At 33.2% G+C, this 20401-nt stretch overlaps 1 protein-coding gene across 3 annotated transcripts in view; it reads left to right on the top strand.

Moving 5' to 3' along the window:
- The window catches only part of TFPI (tissue factor pathway inhibitor), a 124505-nt gene extending 121181 nt beyond the window's left edge, over positions 1 to 3324 (top strand). For 2 of the 3 annotated variants that reach the window (XM_036745408.1, XM_036745409.1), the window contains one exon: positions 445 to 3316. In XM_036745408.1, the coding sequence (XP_036601303.1) occupies positions 445 to 548 (104 nt within the window). In that variant the 3' untranslated portion in view covers positions 549 to 3316. Of the gene's footprint in view, positions 1 to 444 lie in introns of all 3 variants that reach the window. The other variant, XM_036745410.1, reaches the window with a different exon arrangement.
- The last annotated feature ends 17077 nt before the right edge of the window (positions 3325 to 20401 follow it).

Raw genomic sequence — 20401 nt, 5'->3', positions numbered from 1 at the left:
TTTTAAATGGTTTTCTAATAGTTTCTGGCTTATAGAAATTTAAGTTCAAATGAATATACCAAAGATTTCTATTTTTCTTTCTTAAATTTTCACAAAATATGCATTAATTTCTTTCTGGAGAAGAAGAAAGTATAAGAATCAGTAGGACTTTCTCTCATCTTTATAGAATGTTATGTTTATTTAATTCAGAACAATGACTTTGAAGTCCTTTTCATCCATATCTGGACACAACAAGTGGTAGTCATACTGTTTTGAAAATCCAGCTATCCATCTCTCCAATAATAACAGAGAATTATTTGTATAATTAATCATTAATAATAAGTAATTATTATAGGTGACCATTAGATAATTCAACCATTGATTTGTAGTTTTTTTTAAAAATGCTTAACTTAAAGTTGATAAGCCTTATATAAGTAATACTGTTTATTTTTGTACTTTCTATAGGTTTCAGTAGACGAGCTAAAGGGGGATTAATTAAAACCAAGAGAAAAAGAAAGAAACATCCAATGAGGATAATATATGAAGAAATCATTGTTGAAAATATATAACTTCCTTACAAAATAACCTGAAAGTCAAGGCAACCCGCCACATGAGATTTTGCTTGCAAAATGTTAAATGGATGGCAATTTAGATAAACAAATTACCTAAAGAATTAATTGCTTGATTAGAGTCTTGAAATTTGTTTTTTAATCACATCTCAGTAAATCACTTTGTGAAATGTATATGGTTGTCTAGAAATAGTATAACCCTATTTTTCATCAATGTGACATATTTCCACTTCCCTATTTGATCAGCCCTATTCATGAGCTAATTTCATCACCTTGTTTCATTTTTTCATACTCTACTCTTCTTGTTTATATTTTGTTTTTTACTAATTGACAAATCATTACCAAATTACTGTCTATCCCAGTACATAAAATTCAAAGTGATATATGTTTTATTTTGTTAACAATCCATTTATGGAACAGTTTTCAGCTGTTAGGCATCATCTTCTACTCTCACCCTTTTAGCCTTTAATTGGGTTAAGGTTTCTGATATCAAGCAGCAAGAATTAAGCTTCCTTGAGATCTAAATTTTGCTATCAAACAATTGCCTTTTATTCTTTGCCCTCAAGGGATTAGCCAGCTATCCTATACATTTGAACAGAGCCAGTGGTGATAGATTTTACCAAAGGTACTTGCCCATGTGTATTTTTCAATTTTAGTTCAATTTTTAAAAAAAGAATCAAGATGCAAAATCATTTTATTGAAGCTGTGTCAAGGGACAGAACTAATCTGAACATTTTAAAATATTCAAATCCACATGAATTCACCAAACAGAATAAGTCAATACAAATAATTGACTCTGTTCTCCATGCCAACGTAGTCCTAGGCAAAATCAGATATTTGCTGAAAGAGTATGGGATTACAAAAGTTAAAAAATGTCATATTTACACTTTAAGTTTTTGGTTCTATGTAATTCAATTTTATTTACAGCATCATCATTTCATGTCCCTGTTGACATTCATTCACTGGGTCCCATTAGTCCTGTAAAAATATATCATTTTATTTACATTAGGTATAATAATGTATAGGTTGCAGCTAAAAGCTACCAACAGTGAATAACAAATTTAACAATTTCCTGTATCTCATCTTTCACTCTCACAACTCTGCCTCTATACAAATGAATTCCAAATCAACATCTTTTTCCTATTCTTTCCTGTTCTTCACTGAAATTTTCCAGTCAGATATTTTGGGTTGCATTATTATTACCACAACTGAACATTTTTGCAATTAAAATTTTTATTTTCCTCCAAAATATTTCAACATTTTAATTTCCTCCTTGCTGTTTATGGTACGATCGTTCTTATAGTTATCTATGTTTAAAACACAAATCAACTATTTCTTTTTCTTCCCATGTGCTGAACTGATCATCTATTCTTGCCTCTTTTTCATTTATAATGTCTTTTGTATCTGTCTTTTCCTTTCTAATCTCGTTGACAGTTTATTCATGCCCATGTCATCTCATTCTTCCTCTGATAGCCTCAGAATTGGTCTTCTTGATTAGACTATCTCCAATACACTTTGCGCACCACTACCACAATAATATTACTAAAATACCATTTTTCCTATGCTACTCCTCTACCCAAAATTTTTCAATGAGTTGCATATCTCAGAGGAAAAAGGCCCAATATTCTAGGTCCTCCATAGTTTAGCTCAAGTCACTTTTTCTAACGTTTTTTTCTTAGTCCTCTCTACATAAAGCATCAACTCCAGTTAAAAAAATAAACAAATACACCTGTTCTACACAACTCTAAACTAAGGTTTGAATGCTCATATTTCTCTACCTTTGGTCACATAATTACCCTAATCGAGAATGTTCTCTCCTTTCCTTTGCATTTACTAGAATCATTGCTATCCTTCTTAGGCCCAGATCAAGCCTCATCTCTCCTGAGCCTTTAACATAAGTTTTGTTTTTTTTTTTTTACCTCATTCACATAGCACTAATCATCCATAATGCTCATATCTTACAATAATGTACACACATATTTCATAGATGCACACATTGAGAGAGGGAGGGAGGGAAGCAGGGAGGAAAGGAGAGAAAAACAGAGGGAAGGAGGGAGAGAGAGGGAGAGAAAGAGAAGATAGAATTGGAATTGATACTTCTTTGTATCATATACAGTGTCTAGAACAGTCATTTCTATACAGATTTTTTCAATTGACCAAAGTTTTGCTTACATTTCAGCTACAAAAGATAATTCATCTGCATGACTAAGACACCATTCCATCATTTTAAGAAATAGGCACATAAGATGATTGTTAGTCAAGGTTTCTTTGGAACAATTAGAAACATTTGAAGGTCAAACTCAATTGTGGAATTTGAACACACTGCCACTTACTAATAAACATTAATAAGTACCACACTACACTGTGGTCCAGAATTCTATTTCTGGAATCAACAAAACTGGGTTTAAATGCAGCCTCTGACACTGACTTTGAGATCTTGGGCTAGTCAATTTACCTCCATGAACTCCAGCTTCTTAATGAGGGTTTTGGACTGAATATTTGTGCATGTGTGTTATATATCCAAATATATGTACACTGCAATGATTGACTATACTCAGATTTCTACAATTGTGTTTTTACTCTAGTATTTTTCCAAAATTGTCTAGTTTTTGTTCTGTTTCATTTTATATTATCTAAATAAATTTTACTGTGAATTACTAAAGATCATAGCATTTAAACTAGATATTGATTTTCATGTTCTCCATTCACCTCTTTCATTAAATATAATGTGACAGTCTTTTATTTACTTGTAAGAAATAAATATATATTAATCTGTAAAACAGTTTTCCCTGTCAATCTTTTCTGTTCAGTCCATAACAAAAATAAATGAATAAGTCTTAAAGTTTTTCAGCTGAGACATCAACCTTGAAATAAAACAACAACAAAAAATACTCCCTTATTCACCCAGAGTTCTTTCTTGCTCTCAAAGGAAATCTCTTTTTTATTTCTTTTTGCATGTACTTGTATTCAAGTAAGATACTTTTTAATAACTCAAATTCAATTTCAAGGAGTTTCATTATAAAGGATAATACCCTTCCTCCATTTAGATATAACTAATTATGCTATGACTCTAAAATTACTCAGTTTAGTTAAATAAATACGTGAGTCTGATGCAATGAACATAATTGGTGTTTTGGAGTATTAGTAATTTAATTTTTATAACTCCCAATACTTGATCTAGAGAATCAGTTATCCTAAATACACAGGAATTTGGAACATGTCATACATAGGAACCTCAAAAAATAATACAATGATTAGCACAGTGTTTCTAAATTAGATTCAAATCTTGCTTTGTTTAGGTATGGTTGGGGTGGTGGATAGTTGAACCTGTATTTCCTTCAGACTAATTCTCCTAGTGTGGAAGTTGGAAAAATGAGCAGCTTCCTTCACTATGTATTCCCATTAAAGCAACAGTTTCACTGTGGTTTATTTATCATGAAATTGGAAAGATTCTGTACAAAATATCATAGTATAAATATTAATAAGTTCAAATAACTTGACAGGATTACCAATATAGAGATAAAGGACTATTTCTCCCTGAAACAGAAAACATGTCTTTTACCTATAGGACATCAAAAAGAAATAATACCTCATAGATTCTTCTTATAATGGGAAAATCAACAAAGCTCACATAATTACCCTACTGGGGGAAAAAGATCCCAAACTCTGAGTGTGACAGTGAGTTGTGAGGCCACACAATACTCAGAAAGAAGCCACAATGGCAATATCAAAAGCAATGAATATTGTTGCTAGAAGAAGAGTAGGGATTTTGTTGTAGGTCCATTAGGAAGTAGATTGGGTACATATGGTCGGAATTAAATAAGATATGTCATTTCTTAGTAGCATATAATTGCAGAGTTGGAAGAGACTTCAGAGATCATCTCATCCACTTATGATCAGACTAAGAATCCCTTAAACTATGTCTGTAACAAGTAGATATCTAGCCTTCACTTGAAAAATATTAGAGGAAGGGAACCCACTATTTCCCAAAGCAGTCCATTCAGTTATTGTATATCTATAATTGTTAAGACGCTCATCATTGTATCAGACCCATATCTGCCCTTCTTCAACTTTCCATTAGCACCAAAGAGCCAACCAATCACTAAGCAGAAAATTACCAGTCTCTAATATATAATCAGCCACTGGGTTATTTGAATATACCCCCTCAAGTCTTCTGCAAGCCAACATGCCACTTTTAAAAACGATCCCTTTACTTTTCCAGTCCCCTTACTACACTAGCTATTTCCACTGGATCCACTCTGGTTTGTCAATACTATTCTTAAAATGTGACAACCCAATGCACAGTAACAATCTCAGATTTGAAAAATCCCTGAGAGATAGCCTAGACCAATTCAAACCTAGGTATAAGTATCTTATAAAACATATTGGACACATTTTAATCCAGCCTTCCTTGAATAGCTTTAGTGAAAGATAATCTATTACCTACACTAGCCCATTTCACCTTTTTGATAACTTTAATTATGAGGAAGTTTTCCCTTTTACAAAGTTCAAATTTACATCTTAGCAAATTTAATTCATCGTTCCCATTTCTGCCATTAGGAGTCAAGTAGGATGAGTGTAATCCCTCTTTTAAAGGATACTCCTTCAAACAAATTAAGACCACTATTCTGCTCCATCTCCATACCCAAGTCATCTCTTCTCCAAGCTAAACATTCCAAATTCCTTTCATTTACCCTCATATAATTTAATCTTGAGTCTTGGCAATCCTGTTTGCCTTCTACTCTAGTAAAAACAAGGACAATCAAAGGCAGTTCACATGCCTCTTTGTTTCCATGTAAAATAATGTGAATTTGAAAAAGCCTTGTAAGTATATACCTCTATGGTGAATTTATGGGAGGTTGTAGATAAAGGTAAGCCAGGCTGGTGAGTCATAGCTGGGTCATAATCTGCATCATTATAGGACAAATAATCTAATGAAATAATAGATCCACCAGAGTATTAGAGTAGCATCAAAGAAAGTAAAAAAAAAAAGGAGGGCTTTGAGAAAAGGGGAAGTAACTATCATGATTGTGGACAGAAGCAAAGATGTCCATCATAAGAAATGGGATTAAAAATACAAGAAAGAAGGAAGAGAAAGGGAAATTTATGGAGCAAAATCTTATAACAGAGGTAAAGAGTGGAATCAAGAGAAAATATAGTGGAATCAGACTTGGCAAAGAAGAAAATGCTTACTTGGGCAAGAAGAAAAGATGCAGAAAAAAGAATTAAGAAGAGCAATATTAAATTATTTCAATCCAGGTGTTCTAGCATATTTTTGTAAAAGGGAAAGTGTGGTCTCCTTCTGAGTTTGAGGGGTATAGAGTGTTTCAGGGATTTGCAAAAGGTTAAAAAAATTATCTCTCAATAAACATTATAAGGAAGGTAAGAGGAAGCAGGAAACATGCAAATAAAATTATTGTCCATCTATCTCCAAAGAAAGAACCAACTGGAGTTAGATAGTGTAAATTATGCTAAAGTTCAAATAGTTTTATGATTCTTCAGCATTGCTCAGAACTCAGAGACTTAGAAAATATAAATATTAAGTTGTTTATGCAGAATCTCAGCCAAGTCAGGAAAGTGAAGGATTTTAGACAATACAGACATGTAAATCAGGGAGGTACTGACTGATTTCAACAATAGCAAGAGTTCCACAGATTGGAAGTTATAAGAGCATGTTTAATAGCAGTGAGGGGGTGGGAAATCTCTTAAGAGTATGAATTCATACTCAGAGACAGGGATTTCATGGTCCAAGATTTCAAAATTGAACAGTGTATCACCTACCAGCCTGACTGGAGTCATCAGCGTGAATACTGAAGTACTAAATGATAATAGAATGAAATTGAAATGCAGAGGAGGATTGTAAGAGACTCAAGAAAGAAGGTGGGTCAATTGATAATAGCAACTAAGATGGGCATGGTATAGGTCCATGGCATACATGGACTTCAAAAGGGAAATTGCTAAATGATAGTGGCAGTGAAATGGTAAGGAAATGACAATAGGGAGCTAGGATTCTGTTGCTCCCTCCTACTATCCTCTTTGTGAGAAAAAATGGGACAGGTAGAGTGTATTCTATGGGAAAGGATTTCTAGGGAGACAACATTATTGAGGGAAAGTAAGGTTTCAAAAATGTTTGAGGAATTGTCAAAGATGTAGAAAGATTAGAGGAGAAAATAAATTGTCAAACATTTCCTGATATCTTTTGGTTACTTTCGTGATTTACCTGTGTCAAGGAGCAGACTGCCATTTTTAAATGACTGAGGATTATACATATGATATAGGCCTTATGTCACTACCAAATTTCCCCCACCCCAAATGTTAGAAGTTTTAATGGTCATACCAAAAGCTGCTATCACCTTTACACCTGGATCCTCACATCTGATACTGAGTTTTTAAATGTTTTAAACATTTGTGACTAATTCAAATTCCAAACATATTTTTCTCCCAACCATTTAATTCATACAGTTTACCATCTTATGCATCTGGAGAGAAATCAATCCATGTGTTTCTGATTATCACTTAAATCAAGGATTTCTATACTCAGGGAAGTTTAAGACTATCTCAAATTTAGTACTCTTCTCTAAAAACAGTTTGTCTGGTCTTTAAGCTTCAGAAAAATCTAACAAAAAGATAAGCAAATGGGAAAATATTGAATTGAAAAAAAATTACTGTAGCAACTAAAGCTAAAAGTACATGGCATTTTCTAAATGAATATGCTAAAGATATGTGTATTTTTCTCTCCAAATTGATAAATGGATACGAACAGGCAGTTTTCAGAGGAAGAAATTAAAGATATTGTCATATGAAAAAATGCTCTAAATCACTATTGATTAGAGAAATGCAAATCAAAACAACTCTTAGGTACCATATCACACCTGTCAGATTGGCTAGCATGACAAGACAAGAAAATTACAAATTCTGGAGAAGATGTGGGAAAAGTGGAACATTAATGCATTGTTGGTGGAGTTGTGAACTGATCCAACCATTATGGTGAGCAATTTGCAACTATGCCCAAAGAGCTATAAAAATGTGCGTAGCAGGGCAGCTAGGTAGCACAGTGAGTAGAGCACCTGCCCTGGAGTCAGAAAGACCTGAGTTCAAATCCAGCCTCAGACATTTGACATACTTACTAGCTGTGTGACCTTGGGCAAGTCACTTAACCTCAATTGCCCTGCCTTCTCCCCTCAAGAAAATATGCATATCCTTTGACCCTGAAATATCACTTCTAGGGCTATATCCCAAAGAGATTATATGAATGGGAAAAGAACCCATATGTATAAAAATTTTTATAGCAGCTCTTTTTGTGGTGGCAAAGAACTAGAAATTGAGAGGATGCTAATCAATTGGGGAATGGCTGAACAACTTGGGGTATATGAATGTAATGGAAAACTATTGTGCTATAAGAAACGATGAGCAGGCAGACTTCAGAAAAACCTGTAAAAACTTATGTGCACTGATGCTGACTGAGGGGAGCAGACCCAGGAGAACACTATACACAATTACAGCCACATTTTGCAATGACTAACTTTGATAGACCTGACACTTCTCAGCAACGCAAGGTTCTAAGACAACTCCAAAAGGCTCATGATGGAAAAATCTATCCATATCCAGAGAAGGAATTATGGAGTCTGAATGCAGATTGAAGCACACCATTTGCCCTCTCTCTTTTGTTTTGTTTTGTTTCTTCTTTCTTGTGGTTCATTCCATTGGTTATAAATCTTCTTTGCAGTATAACTAATGTGCAAATGTTTAATGTGAATGTATATGTAGAGCCTATATCAGACTGAATGCTGTCTTGGGGAAGAGAGAGGGGAGGGAGGGAGAGAAAATTTGGAATTCAAAAGCTTGTGGAACTGAATGTTGTAAACTAAAAATAAATTAATTAATTAAAAAGATATATTTTTTTCAGTGCCAAAAGGAACTTTTTCAAGAATGGACCACATATTATGTCACATGGATATTGCAAACAAATGTAGAAAGGAAGTAATAGAAATGACATACTTTGTAGGCCATAATACAATGAAAGTAGTCATCAGTTCAAGGTCCATGAGCAAAAGACACAGACCCAAATGGAGAATTAATAAAGAAATCCTAAATAATGAATGGGTAACAGAGTAAATCATAGAAAAAACTAATAATTATGTGAAAGAAAAATCAGGATGAAACTATAAACCAGAATTTTGGGGATATAGCTAAAACAGTCCTTAGGGAGATATATGTGTGCATGTGCATGTATATGTGTGTGTGTGTGTATATATGTATATATGTGTATATATATATATACATATATATATATATATATATATCCCTATAGACTTACAGTAACAAAATTCAAAGAGAGAGTTAATTCACTGAACAGTTATTTTTTAAAATTAGAAAATCAAAACTATATCAAACTAAAATAGGCATGAAAGAGGATATACCAAAAATTTCAGGAGAAACAGATAAAATGTAAGCCCCTCAAAACATTAAAAAGATAAATAAAACTATAAGTGAATTTTTTGAAAAGACTTATAGAACTGAAAAAAAACATTTCAACAATCTGATTAAAGAGGGTGCAAAATGAAATAAGCAAAATTGCGAACAAAAAAATGAAATCTCAACAAAACTAGGAGAAATAAAAAGAATTATTAGAACATATCTACAATTATATTCTAACAAAACTAATACACAAAAAGAAGAGGAACGTTTTTAAAAAAATATAAATATCTAAGCCTAATCTTTTTATACATATATGTTTGTGTATGTGTGTGTATGTGTGTGTATATATGTATGTGTATGTGTAGTTTCCTGCAAAGGAATTACCAAAGAGAGGTGGGAAGGATACTCCTGCTCTTGAAAGATTTAAAGGATAATTTTGTTAAATATTTAAAGAACATTTAGTACCAATACAACATAAATTATTCTAAAACTTGAGAAATAATGCACCCTACCAGATGAATTTTATTACAAGCATAGTCCTAATATCTGTAGTAGGGAAGAATCAAGCACAGAGAACTATAAATCAATATCACCAATCAATATTGATTTTAAAAATTTTAAGTAAAATCCTATAAGACTACAGCTCTTCATCTAAGAAATCATTCATCATGAATAAGATGAATTGATACAAGGAATACAAAGATGGTTCAACACTAAAAGAAAATCTACACAGTTAACAGCATTAAAAACACAAAAAAATCTAAAAATCATATGGATATCTTGATAGATGTGGAAAAAACTTTTGACAAGGTAAAATATTGTAATGGCAAGCAAAATGGGACTTTTTGTTGTCTCTTGTTTTGGAGTGCTTCTCAGCACTAAGGCAGTCTAATGCGTTTGATTGAGTCTTGCCTTTGTTTGTAGGAAGGTCCACACCCTTTTGCTAATTAGGTCAGGAGGGGTGTGAAGCCCTCAAGAAGTGTGAAGCCCTCTCACCCTGAAGAAGTGTATATATACTCTGAGGTTAGCATTTTGTTTGGGGTTCATTCATTGGAAGAGGGTTAGTGTGGAGACTCTGGGTAGCTGTTAAGGAGCTCCCTAGCTTCGAAAAACCCAAATGTTGGTGCTTCTCTTTCTGGTAACTATGTATGTTTAGCTTTGGTCAGACAGCTAGAAGCCTGTCTCTTGATTTGTGTTATTTCTTCTGTTTATATTTGTAATTTCTGTTTGTATTTGCTCTGAAGTTCAAGGAGCTGACTTTTCCCCCAGAACTGAGTGGCATATGTATGTTTAATTAAAGTGAGATTGTAAACCCCTTAAAGTTGCTGTCCTTAGAAAAGCAGATTAAAGAACCTGTATTAGCAGCCCTTCTGTGTACTGGTGTTATTGGTCTTACATAGCCACAATAGTGACAAGTAGCATTGTTGTTACAAATACTCATTTACATATGCCAAAATATTAAACCATAGAAAGTGTAGTCATACAGGAATCTTTTATTCATATCTTTAAAAGTACCTATCTTGTATATCAAGATATACAAGAACCTTTCCCAATAAATAGTAAAGCAAGAACACACACTCTCCCAACTACTATTTCATGAAGTTCTAGAATGCAAACAATAGCAATAAGACATAAGGGAAAAAATAAAGGCATATATATAGGCAAAGGAGATAAAACTATCACTATTTGAATATGACATGATGGTTAGCTAGTGTCAGGAAAGACACTAATTAAGACAATAAACAAAGTGTCAGGCTACAAAATTAACTCTCAAAAATGAACAGCATTCCAATATAATAACAACATCCAAGATTCAATAAGAGCCAAGTCTCTTTACAAATAACTAGAAAATTCAAAAAGTATCTTGGTATCACTCTGTCAAAATACACAAAATACTTGAACAAACTTAATTAAGAAATAAAGAAAATCTTAAAAAACTGGAAAAATAATCAGGGTTCATGGCTAGGCCAAGACAATATAATAAAAATGGCAATGGTACAAAACTTTAAATTATATTTATAATGACATAAATTGGTTATCAGAAGGACATTTCACAAAAATTGATAAAATTTGTTTTTGGAAAATAAAAATTATATGATATATCAACTTTAAGACCTAAAAATATTTTATAAAGCAGAAGTCATCAAAAACATTTGGTATTGGTATAAAAATAGAGCTCATTGAAAGAACTAAACCAAGAAGAATTAGAAACAATGGAACTCAATAAAACTGTATTCAATAAACTAGAAAAAAAGAAATTATCTAGGAAATAACTCCCCACTCGAGAAAAATTGCTAGGAAAATTGAAAAAAATTTGGAAGAAATTTGTCTTAAGTCAACTCCTTATGCCATATTCCACAATACATTCTTCACGAATATGTGAGTTTAATATTAAAGACACGTTACAAAGAATTTAGAAGATTAGAGAGATCATAAACCTTTAACAGCTATGGGTAGGAAATGTATTCTTAACTAAACAAAGGATAGAACCAAATACAAACTTTAGATCACTTTAATTATATGGAACTGAAAAGCTTTTGAAAAAATAAAATGCACCTAAGATATGAAGTGAAGTGGTCAATGAGAAATTTTTTTTTATTAAATTTCTCTAATGGAGGCATGGTGTCTAAGACATATATATGTATAGAGATTAGATATATCTATATATTATACATGTATTTATAGACACTCATATACATGCATGCAAGTGTGTGTATGTGTGTATAAATGTACATATACACGTATGTAAGTGTGCATATGTGTGTATATACACAGAGAGAGTAGAAAGAGCATAACCTTATCTATATGTACATATGTATATATAAACACACATGTATTGGTATATATGAACACACACATGGTATCTACGAGTATATCCTTGTGCATATATGCACATGTATGCATTTTGTTTGGGTATATAAAACCAGAAGCTATTCCCCAGTAAGTAAGTAGCCAAAGGCTATGAATAAATAGTTCCCGAAAGAATAGTAAACTACTAAAAACTATTCGAAAGAATTCTACTCTTGACAAATAATAAGGAAACTGCAAATCAAGACAACCCTGGAATTTGAACAGCAAGGGTAACAAAGGTGTAAATTGTCTTTGTTGTAGGAAGATAGGCACACTAGTTCATTGCTGGTGGAGCTGTGAATGAGATGTCAAGAAAAGTTTTTAATAAGAGATAACCTTATAACATAAATGTAATGAGAAAGATAGAAGAAAGAGTAAGAAAAATGGAAGGTACACAACCTTATACAAATAACAAAGTTCTTGAAAACTAGAAAGGATCATATAGAAGTTAAAAGTTCTATGAATCAATGATGAATATTAAAACAGTCAAATAATTTTAAAAATAGAAAAAAATGCAAGATATTTAATATAAAAACCAACTGAGCTAGAAAGTAAATTAGGGAGAGACAATTTAAGAATTACTGGATTCCAAGAAAGTCATGACCATCGCTTAGCAAAGATAAGAGAGACTACAAACCAAATGAACTCTATAACCCAGTATTTAGTACAACTCACTTACTTAGGGAAATAATTCATATTTGACAAGAACCAGAGAACTATAGGGAAAATTGTAAAGCAATCTGGAAGAAGTTAGTTTTAGGTCAACATTTTATACCACACAGAAAATAAGCTTTGAAAAAAATTAATAAATAATTATGTGATTTAATATTAAAGGGAAAGAGAGGGAGACAGGGAGAAAGAGAAAGAACCAAATAAAGTACATGGTCAGGGGAGAGGAGATGCAATTGATTCTTTACAAAAAAAGAAACAAGATAAAAACTAATAGAGCCAACTAAAATATTTCAACAGTTACATAAAAGAAACATTTTTGCATGAACAAAATCAATGCAAATGATTTAAGAAGTGGAGAAAGAAAAAATCTTTGTATCAAATATGGCAGGTCTTAGCAGCATTTAGCAGCATGGTTTTAACAGCATTTTTTTTTAAATCAGGGTTTGAAAAATAAAACCAGCCTGAAAGATAGTTTACTCGTTTGAGAATTACAAAGTTCAAATCCTACATCTGATATTTACGAATTGTGTGATTATTAGCAAATTGATTAACTTCTCTAGGTCTAAGGGTTCTTCCTTATATCTGAAACTGGGACAAACATTTACCAGTAGCCCCTACCTACCTCGTAGTTTTGAGAAGATCAAATGAGATAGCTTTACAAACTATGACGTGCTATATAAAAAAGTCATTGTTAAATATCTAGGATCCGTAAAGAATTACATGTATCCTTTCTTTTTTGCAGTTGGGCCTATAGGTGCTTTGGATCAATAATAATAATAATAATCGTTAACAGTTATACAGCACCTACTATCTGCTAAGAGCTTTATAATTATTACCTCATTTGATTCTCACAGTAACCCTGGGAGGCTGGTGTTACTATCCCCATTTTACAGTTGGGAGAAATTGAAGTAGACAAGAGTTAAGTAACTTATCCAGGGTTACAGAGCTAGTAAATATCTGAGGCTCGATTTGAATTGCAGTCTATCTTGACTTCAGACCCAGCATTCTATCCACCGTACTACCTAGCTACCCAAATTCAACTATTGAATCAATAAATCAGGATTGATATATAAATACAACAAATTAGCTGATGTTTTCTTGACGTGTTGGAGCAGACCACAATGATGACCAACTGAAATCATGTCCTTTGTAGGAAACCTTTTCCACCCCCTCTTAATTCTAGTGTCTTCCCTCTGTTAATTATTTCTCATTTTTCCTTTATACAGCTTGCTTGGTATATATTTGTTTGTATATTGTTTCTCTCATCAGATGTAAGCTCCTTGAGGTCAGGGACTATCTTTTGTTTCTCTTTGCATCCTTAGCTCTTAGCAGATCACCTGGTACATAGTAGACATTTAATGAATGTTTATTGATTGATTGGCGATAAAAAGGAGAATAATTCTTTCTGAATCTTGTTTGAGCTACATATAAGACAGCATCTTGGGGGAAAGTTTTGCAAAGTTTTAAAGGTATGTCTACCAGACAGATCAGCCTGTAATTAGTGGGTAATAAAGTATTTCCCGTTTTAGTGGCAGAGTTGACCACATTTGGAATCCATTTTAAAAGAACTACATCTAGCAAGTTGCTTAGGGTAAATTATTTGGCCAGGATTACCCCACACGCACTCTTAGAAAAGGTTTTAGAAAAAAAGATATTTGAACAACCAACTTTTTTAAACAAAAGAAGTCATCAAATTAATTCAGCAGTGAGTATACAAAAATCCCCTTTTGCCTAATCTTTTCTACTAAAACTGACTGTATTTTGACTGGACTAACTAGAAGTTTGGGCATTGTATAGAAACAGCCTTTGACAAAGATGTGGCTGCCATATTCTTGTCTATCAGAGGTTATAATCTCAGAGAGAGAGAGAGAGAGAGGGATAGACATAGAAACGGAGACTGACAGAGATAGATTGACAGAGATAGGGAGAAAGAGAAGAGGAGAGAGACAGAATCACAGAAAGACAGAGAAACAGAGATAAAGACAAAGGAAAAGACAAAGACAAATTGAAACTGAGACAAAGGGAATCACAGATATACAGAGAGACAAAGACAAGGTAGGAGAGAGAGAGAGTGATGGAGAGTGAGAGAGAGAGATAATTCTTAATTATTGTTTTCTAAATGGTTGTTTCTTAGTGCTTATCCTCAAGTATTTGTACATTCAAAGCCTAGTGGTCCTGTGGATCAGAATAAAATCTTGAGAATGAAGAGAATAGAACTTTCATTTCTTATTCATGCTAGAAAAGAGGCTTTGCTGAAAGTCAGAAAGTATTTCACACTAGATGGCAGCATAAGACTGCTCATATATAATACTACAATGTGTGCTGTGAAGGTCTGTGATTCCTGACTAAAATGGAAGAATTTTATACATTCATACTTAAACAATGGATTAATTATGACCTGCATTTATGTTTATGTGACCATCTCATCTTATTATATAGCATATGCTTTTGTATAAAAACATATGAATTCATATTAAACACAAAAATATTAGCATACTTTTTTTACCACTTTGTCATAATTTTTTATAGATGATTTCTGTTTGAAATAGTCCTATAATTTAAGTCCTATAATTTAAAAATAAGTTAATCATACACGACCATTTTATATTATGACATAATTGGTTTACTATTCAGTAATTATACTTCAAATGTTCATTTATACACAATCTAATAATTACACAATTGAAATCATTCTTTCTATGAAATTAATATTTATAGAATTCTAGAGCTGAAAGGGACCTTAGGAATCTTCTACTCCACTATTTGCTAAAAATCATACATAGCACCATAACTGAAATCAGACATTCTGTGTTCAAATTCTCATGCTTTTACCTAGAATCATAATATGAATTTAAAACTGGAAGAATAATATTATTTGTGAGACCTTGAACAAATCACTTCTTAAGCTCCAGCTTTCTCATCTATGAAGTGTGAAGAGAATGGACTAGATGAGCTCACCAGACCCTTAACTAGTGAGATCATCCTACATTCTTTTAACTTTAGCACAAGTTCTCTGATTCCAGTTCTGGTGTTATCCATGATAATTAGCAACTAAAAAAATTTCAAAGTACACCGTCAGGATATCTTATATGTAAAATAATTACACAATAGAGAAGGACATCCAAAAATTGAACCATGCTATCCAAAAATAATACATTTAGGTCATCACAGAAGGAAGAGTGAGCATTAAAAAAAAAAAGCTTTCAGGGATGGTACAATTTGCAACAAAGGACCACATCATTGAATTAGAACATCCGTGAACAGGACAGTCATTCTATAGCCAACATTGCTCTCTTATGCAAATATGAAGCTTTTCATCACATGCATAGCTTTGCAATTAGGACTGGAAATATCTCACCATTTAGGTTGGTCCTACTCTTATTGAATATAATTGTCACTTCCTGTTGTAGCCACAGTCACCCTCCTTCTAGGCCTACCCGATTATGGGAATGCACTTGGCTTCCTGTATCAAATACCCTGAGTTCCCTCACAGACACAAGTTCCCATCAGAATTGAACAAAAGATGATTGAAGGAATAGGCAAATTGTGGTCGTTTTGTTTTAGGTCTCTTGTTGAATTTTCTTTGAGCACTGGCAGATTTCTTTAGGCCCTGGTTAGAAGGAACAGTCTAATTTGCATCATGGATGCAAATTATCAACCTAGCACATATGTTATAAAAGCAATATTTTCTTTAGAAATACATCAGAATTATGGATGCATACTTTAATTTTAAGTATCTTCACCTCTGAATATTTTTAGGATAGTAAATGACTTTAAAGGGACATTATGATTTCCATTAGAATGATTGCTAGATTATGTACTTAATTAGATTGAAAAGATGGCTCATTTATCTAAACAATTAGCTGGATACTCTAAAAGGACAGTCTAAGTTTCAGCAGCCTTGCAATTGAATAAAAACTCTTCCATAGACTGTCAATCTGAGCTTGGGAGGAATAAGTTGAAGGGAACCAAATACTTGGGTAAACATTTTAAAGGCCTTTAAGTAAACTAATTAATTCAGCAAAGAAATGAAAGAAGAATTTCAAAGATTTTGTTTCTGCAATTAGTACTGATATATTTTAAAAATAAAATGGTATGATTTTGCTGAGTTAGTAAATTTCTTCCAGTATGTAATTTATGATTATTTGAGGAGGGGAATTTTAGAAGACAGCATGCAATTTAATTGATGTGGGAACTCTCAGTTTGGAAACTCCCTTCACCAATGTAGGTAGACAACTGGTCTGTAACTTATTGGCACTTGTCACACAATACTAGTAAAACTGATAATTCATTGATGGCAGTATTGTGAACTAAATAAAGTATTGCAGAATATAAGCTCCTTGAGGGTAGGACAGTTTAATTATTGTCTTCATATCTCCAACACTGAGAAAAACATCTTACTCAAAACAAATGTTTAATAAATGTTTATCCAATTGAATTTAACTAATGTTATATCAGTGTAAAACCAGAACAGCTGCTCTATTCAGTAAATTCAATGGTGAAAAAAACCATCACACAAAGTACTATTCTTGAGTCCAACCCTATGTGACTCCGGGCACTAGTCAAAGAGAAATCTAGCATAATTTCTTGCAAATATTCTTTAAGTGAGTAATCTACCCACACCACATTACTAGTACCATATCATTCTTTTTCTAAGAATGTCATTTTGTATTGCTGTCCATATTTTAAGATGCTTAACACTGTGAACAACTGCGGCAGAGAAAACCGCTGCGTACGGTGAGGCTCTTTCCATATGAATCATCACTTTCATCTGAATAGAAAGCTGCTTTTGAGTATGATAGACAGCAATCTATATGAGTACACACATCTGAAAGAATTCATATACAATTGGCTAGATATTCCACACGAAGCATACACATGCATTTCTATAAAATCATATGTGCACATATATGTATGTATGACTACATGTGTTATTTAACTTCTTTAAGCCTCAATTTCCTCATTTGTGAAATGGAAATAATCATGGTACCTACCTCATAAGTTGTTGTGAGGGTCAAATGAGATTAAAAAATTAAGAAATTTGTAAAACTTTTAAAGTCCTACATAAAATTAGTTTTGTTATTATCGAACACATCTGATTGAAGAAACTACATGATATATTGAAAAGGTGCTAGGCTTAGAGTCAGGAAATGCAGTTTCAGGGTCTGGCTCCGAAATACATGACCCCCCCAAGTTAATCTTTCTGAACTTAAATTTCTTCATAGGTAAACACGTATAATAATAATAAAAATATCTAGCATTTATATAACATTTTCGAAGTTTGTAAAATGCTTTACATAGGTTATTTCATTTGATCCTCACAAACCCCTAAGAGGTAGGTGCTAGTATCCATATTTTGCAGATGAGAACACTGAGGAAGAGGGAGGTTAAATGACTGACCCAAGGTCACAGATCTGCTAAGGGCCTAAGACAGGATTTAAATTCAAGTCTTCCTGTATCTGAGTCCAGTGTGCTCTATCCACTGTATCTTTTGTCTCTTATAATACTTGTGTTACCCACCTTTCAGGGTGGCTGTGGGAGAGGTACTTTGTAAATTTTCTAAAGCTCTACGAATATAAGTTACTACCAATAGGTTTGTAGTTCTAAGTGTTACTTGCACTCCTGGTAACTACATCTTCACTCACGGCTAGTCTGATGCTTTTCCTTTTCCAGGATCATCCCCTCTCTGGATGATATCTTCCACTCCAGTTTCTCTTCAGTTTTTGTTTGTACTTGGGGCTCAGCCTGTGATTAACGGATTTATTTTGCCCATTTTGTTGAAATCATTTTATAAGCCCAAATCAGAAATCCTGCTGTAATCTAATTTCTTTATTTTAATTAAGATTTTTTATTTTTACTTTACAATACTTAGTTCCACATGATTTTGAGTTCCAGATTTTCTTCCCCACCCCCACGTGGCTCCTAAGCAGAACCGTGCCACAGACAATGTTTTCAGTGTGAGTGTTTGTACCTTGGAAATTAGCAAATGTTACAAATCAAGCATGTTTTACCCTTTTGTGGATTGCTAGATTTAAGAAAGTCATAAAACGTGTTAATAAATGCAGCGTAAAGTATTTAAAACTAGTTACTTTATAATCCTGTCATAAGTATATAACGTGTTTCAAAGGGAAGATTATAAAGGCAAAATGTTTCTGGCCATCTATAAAGCATGATCTGGGGTATGCATGTATTATCATAATTCATATGGAGTTGGAGTCGAATTACAGAATTAGTATAGAGGCATGTAGCTAATCTTTCTCATTGTTCACTTCCCAGTAATATTTGAGTTAGGCCCTGGTTTGTTTTCTCCCCCTTCTGGAACTGGAAACTCTTTAAAGTGCAGTCTCTCTCTCTCTCTCTCTCTCTCTCTCTCTCTCTCTCTCTCTCTCTCTCTCTCTCTCTCTTTTTCTGTGTTTGTGTGTGTACATATATTTTCCTGGAGATCTAATTGTTCAATCTTTTCTAGCACCCTCTTGGATATAGAAGAAAAAGCCACCAGAAGACCTAGGTTTCAATGAGTGTTCCACTATTACTTTTTCTGTAAGGCACATTACTTTACCTCCTTGAAGGCCATTTTCCACATTGCTAAAATGGCGATGATCATCCCTTCCAACCTCATAGAAGAGTTGATTGAATCAAGTGAGACTTTGTTTGTGAAAGCATCTTGTAAACTGTAAAGTGCCCTCCACTCCAAAAGAAGAATTTTTTTACATGATACCTTTCCATTATTTATTTCCTTCTTCATGTCCTGAAGGAAATGCTACTTTTATTCAATTTCCCATTCCATGGATGCAAAGAATGTCAAAGCCAGAAGAAAGCTTTTGAAATCATTTAGTCCAATCCCCTCTTTTTATAGACAGAGGAATAGGAAGCCATGAAAAGTTAAATAATTTCCTTAGTGGAAGCTGGAAGGAGAACCCATATCTTTGGATCCCATTTTTTTATCCTAGTCCAAAATTATTCCTAATTCTATGTATAAAGTCTAGCCAAAAAGTTCTGTGGCCATTCTTTGTGGAGTCTGTAACTATATCTTCTTAACCCTTGAGATTGAAAGACTTCTTTCATGGGAAGTTGATTAGCCTTCTGTGGTTGTCCCCTAGCAGCCAAATGGAGAACAGCAGAACTAACCATTTGTTCCTAAATACCACATTCTGAAACAAGAAAAGCTCCCCTTTAGAATATATGCTTTTCTTCAATACTTAAACTCGATCTAGTTTAGTTTCTAATAGTTGTCTCTTAAATTTTTTAGGGATCATTGCATGCTCTACTTCTCATATGTACTTCCTTTTATATATTTAACTCCATTAAGATGAACTATATTTGTATATGTCTATGTGTGAATCAACTTGGGTCAAAAGATCATCAGATTTGGAGCTACTGCTGATGCTGTGCAGGATTCATTTCAGTTCCTTTTATTTAGATTCATGGGCATCCTTTAGTAATTCTGTTCTTCATGATTTATGTGCAGTGGCTGATGTTTCACAGGATGTCATGTATCTAAGACACATGGCATTTAAAACTCTTGAATTGTTCCTTAACTTGGAAAGCTCACCTAGTCCTCAATTCCTGCAATCTCAAATTACATTAGAACAAATCCACCATCCTACATCTTAAATGGCCTTGTATTCATCTTTGAACTAAACTAAATTCGTAGAATAATAGAATAGTAGTTCTGGCTCAAGAGAACCTTTAGAACTCCTCTAGTCCAGTCACTCTTATTTTATAAAGACTATGAAATAAAAAAAGAAAAACTAAGGCTCAATCAGTTCAAGCTATTTTCAAGTTCCAGTAATTTCAATGACATGAATGTTCTGAGTCACAGATTTAACATACTTTCCATTTATAGCCACATTTTTTTTCTGGAACTTTTCAATGTTTACAAAATATCTGGGAAAATTGTTTTACTTTTCGAT

This window comes from Trichosurus vulpecula, chromosome 2 (genome assembly GCF_011100635.1).
Source record: "Trichosurus vulpecula isolate mTriVul1 chromosome 2, mTriVul1.pri, whole genome shotgun sequence".
Taxonomy (NCBI): Eukaryota; Metazoa; Chordata; class Mammalia; order Diprotodontia; family Phalangeridae; genus Trichosurus; species Trichosurus vulpecula.
Note: the sequence above shows the minus strand (reverse complement) of the source record. Positions and strands in the feature narration are given on the sequence as shown.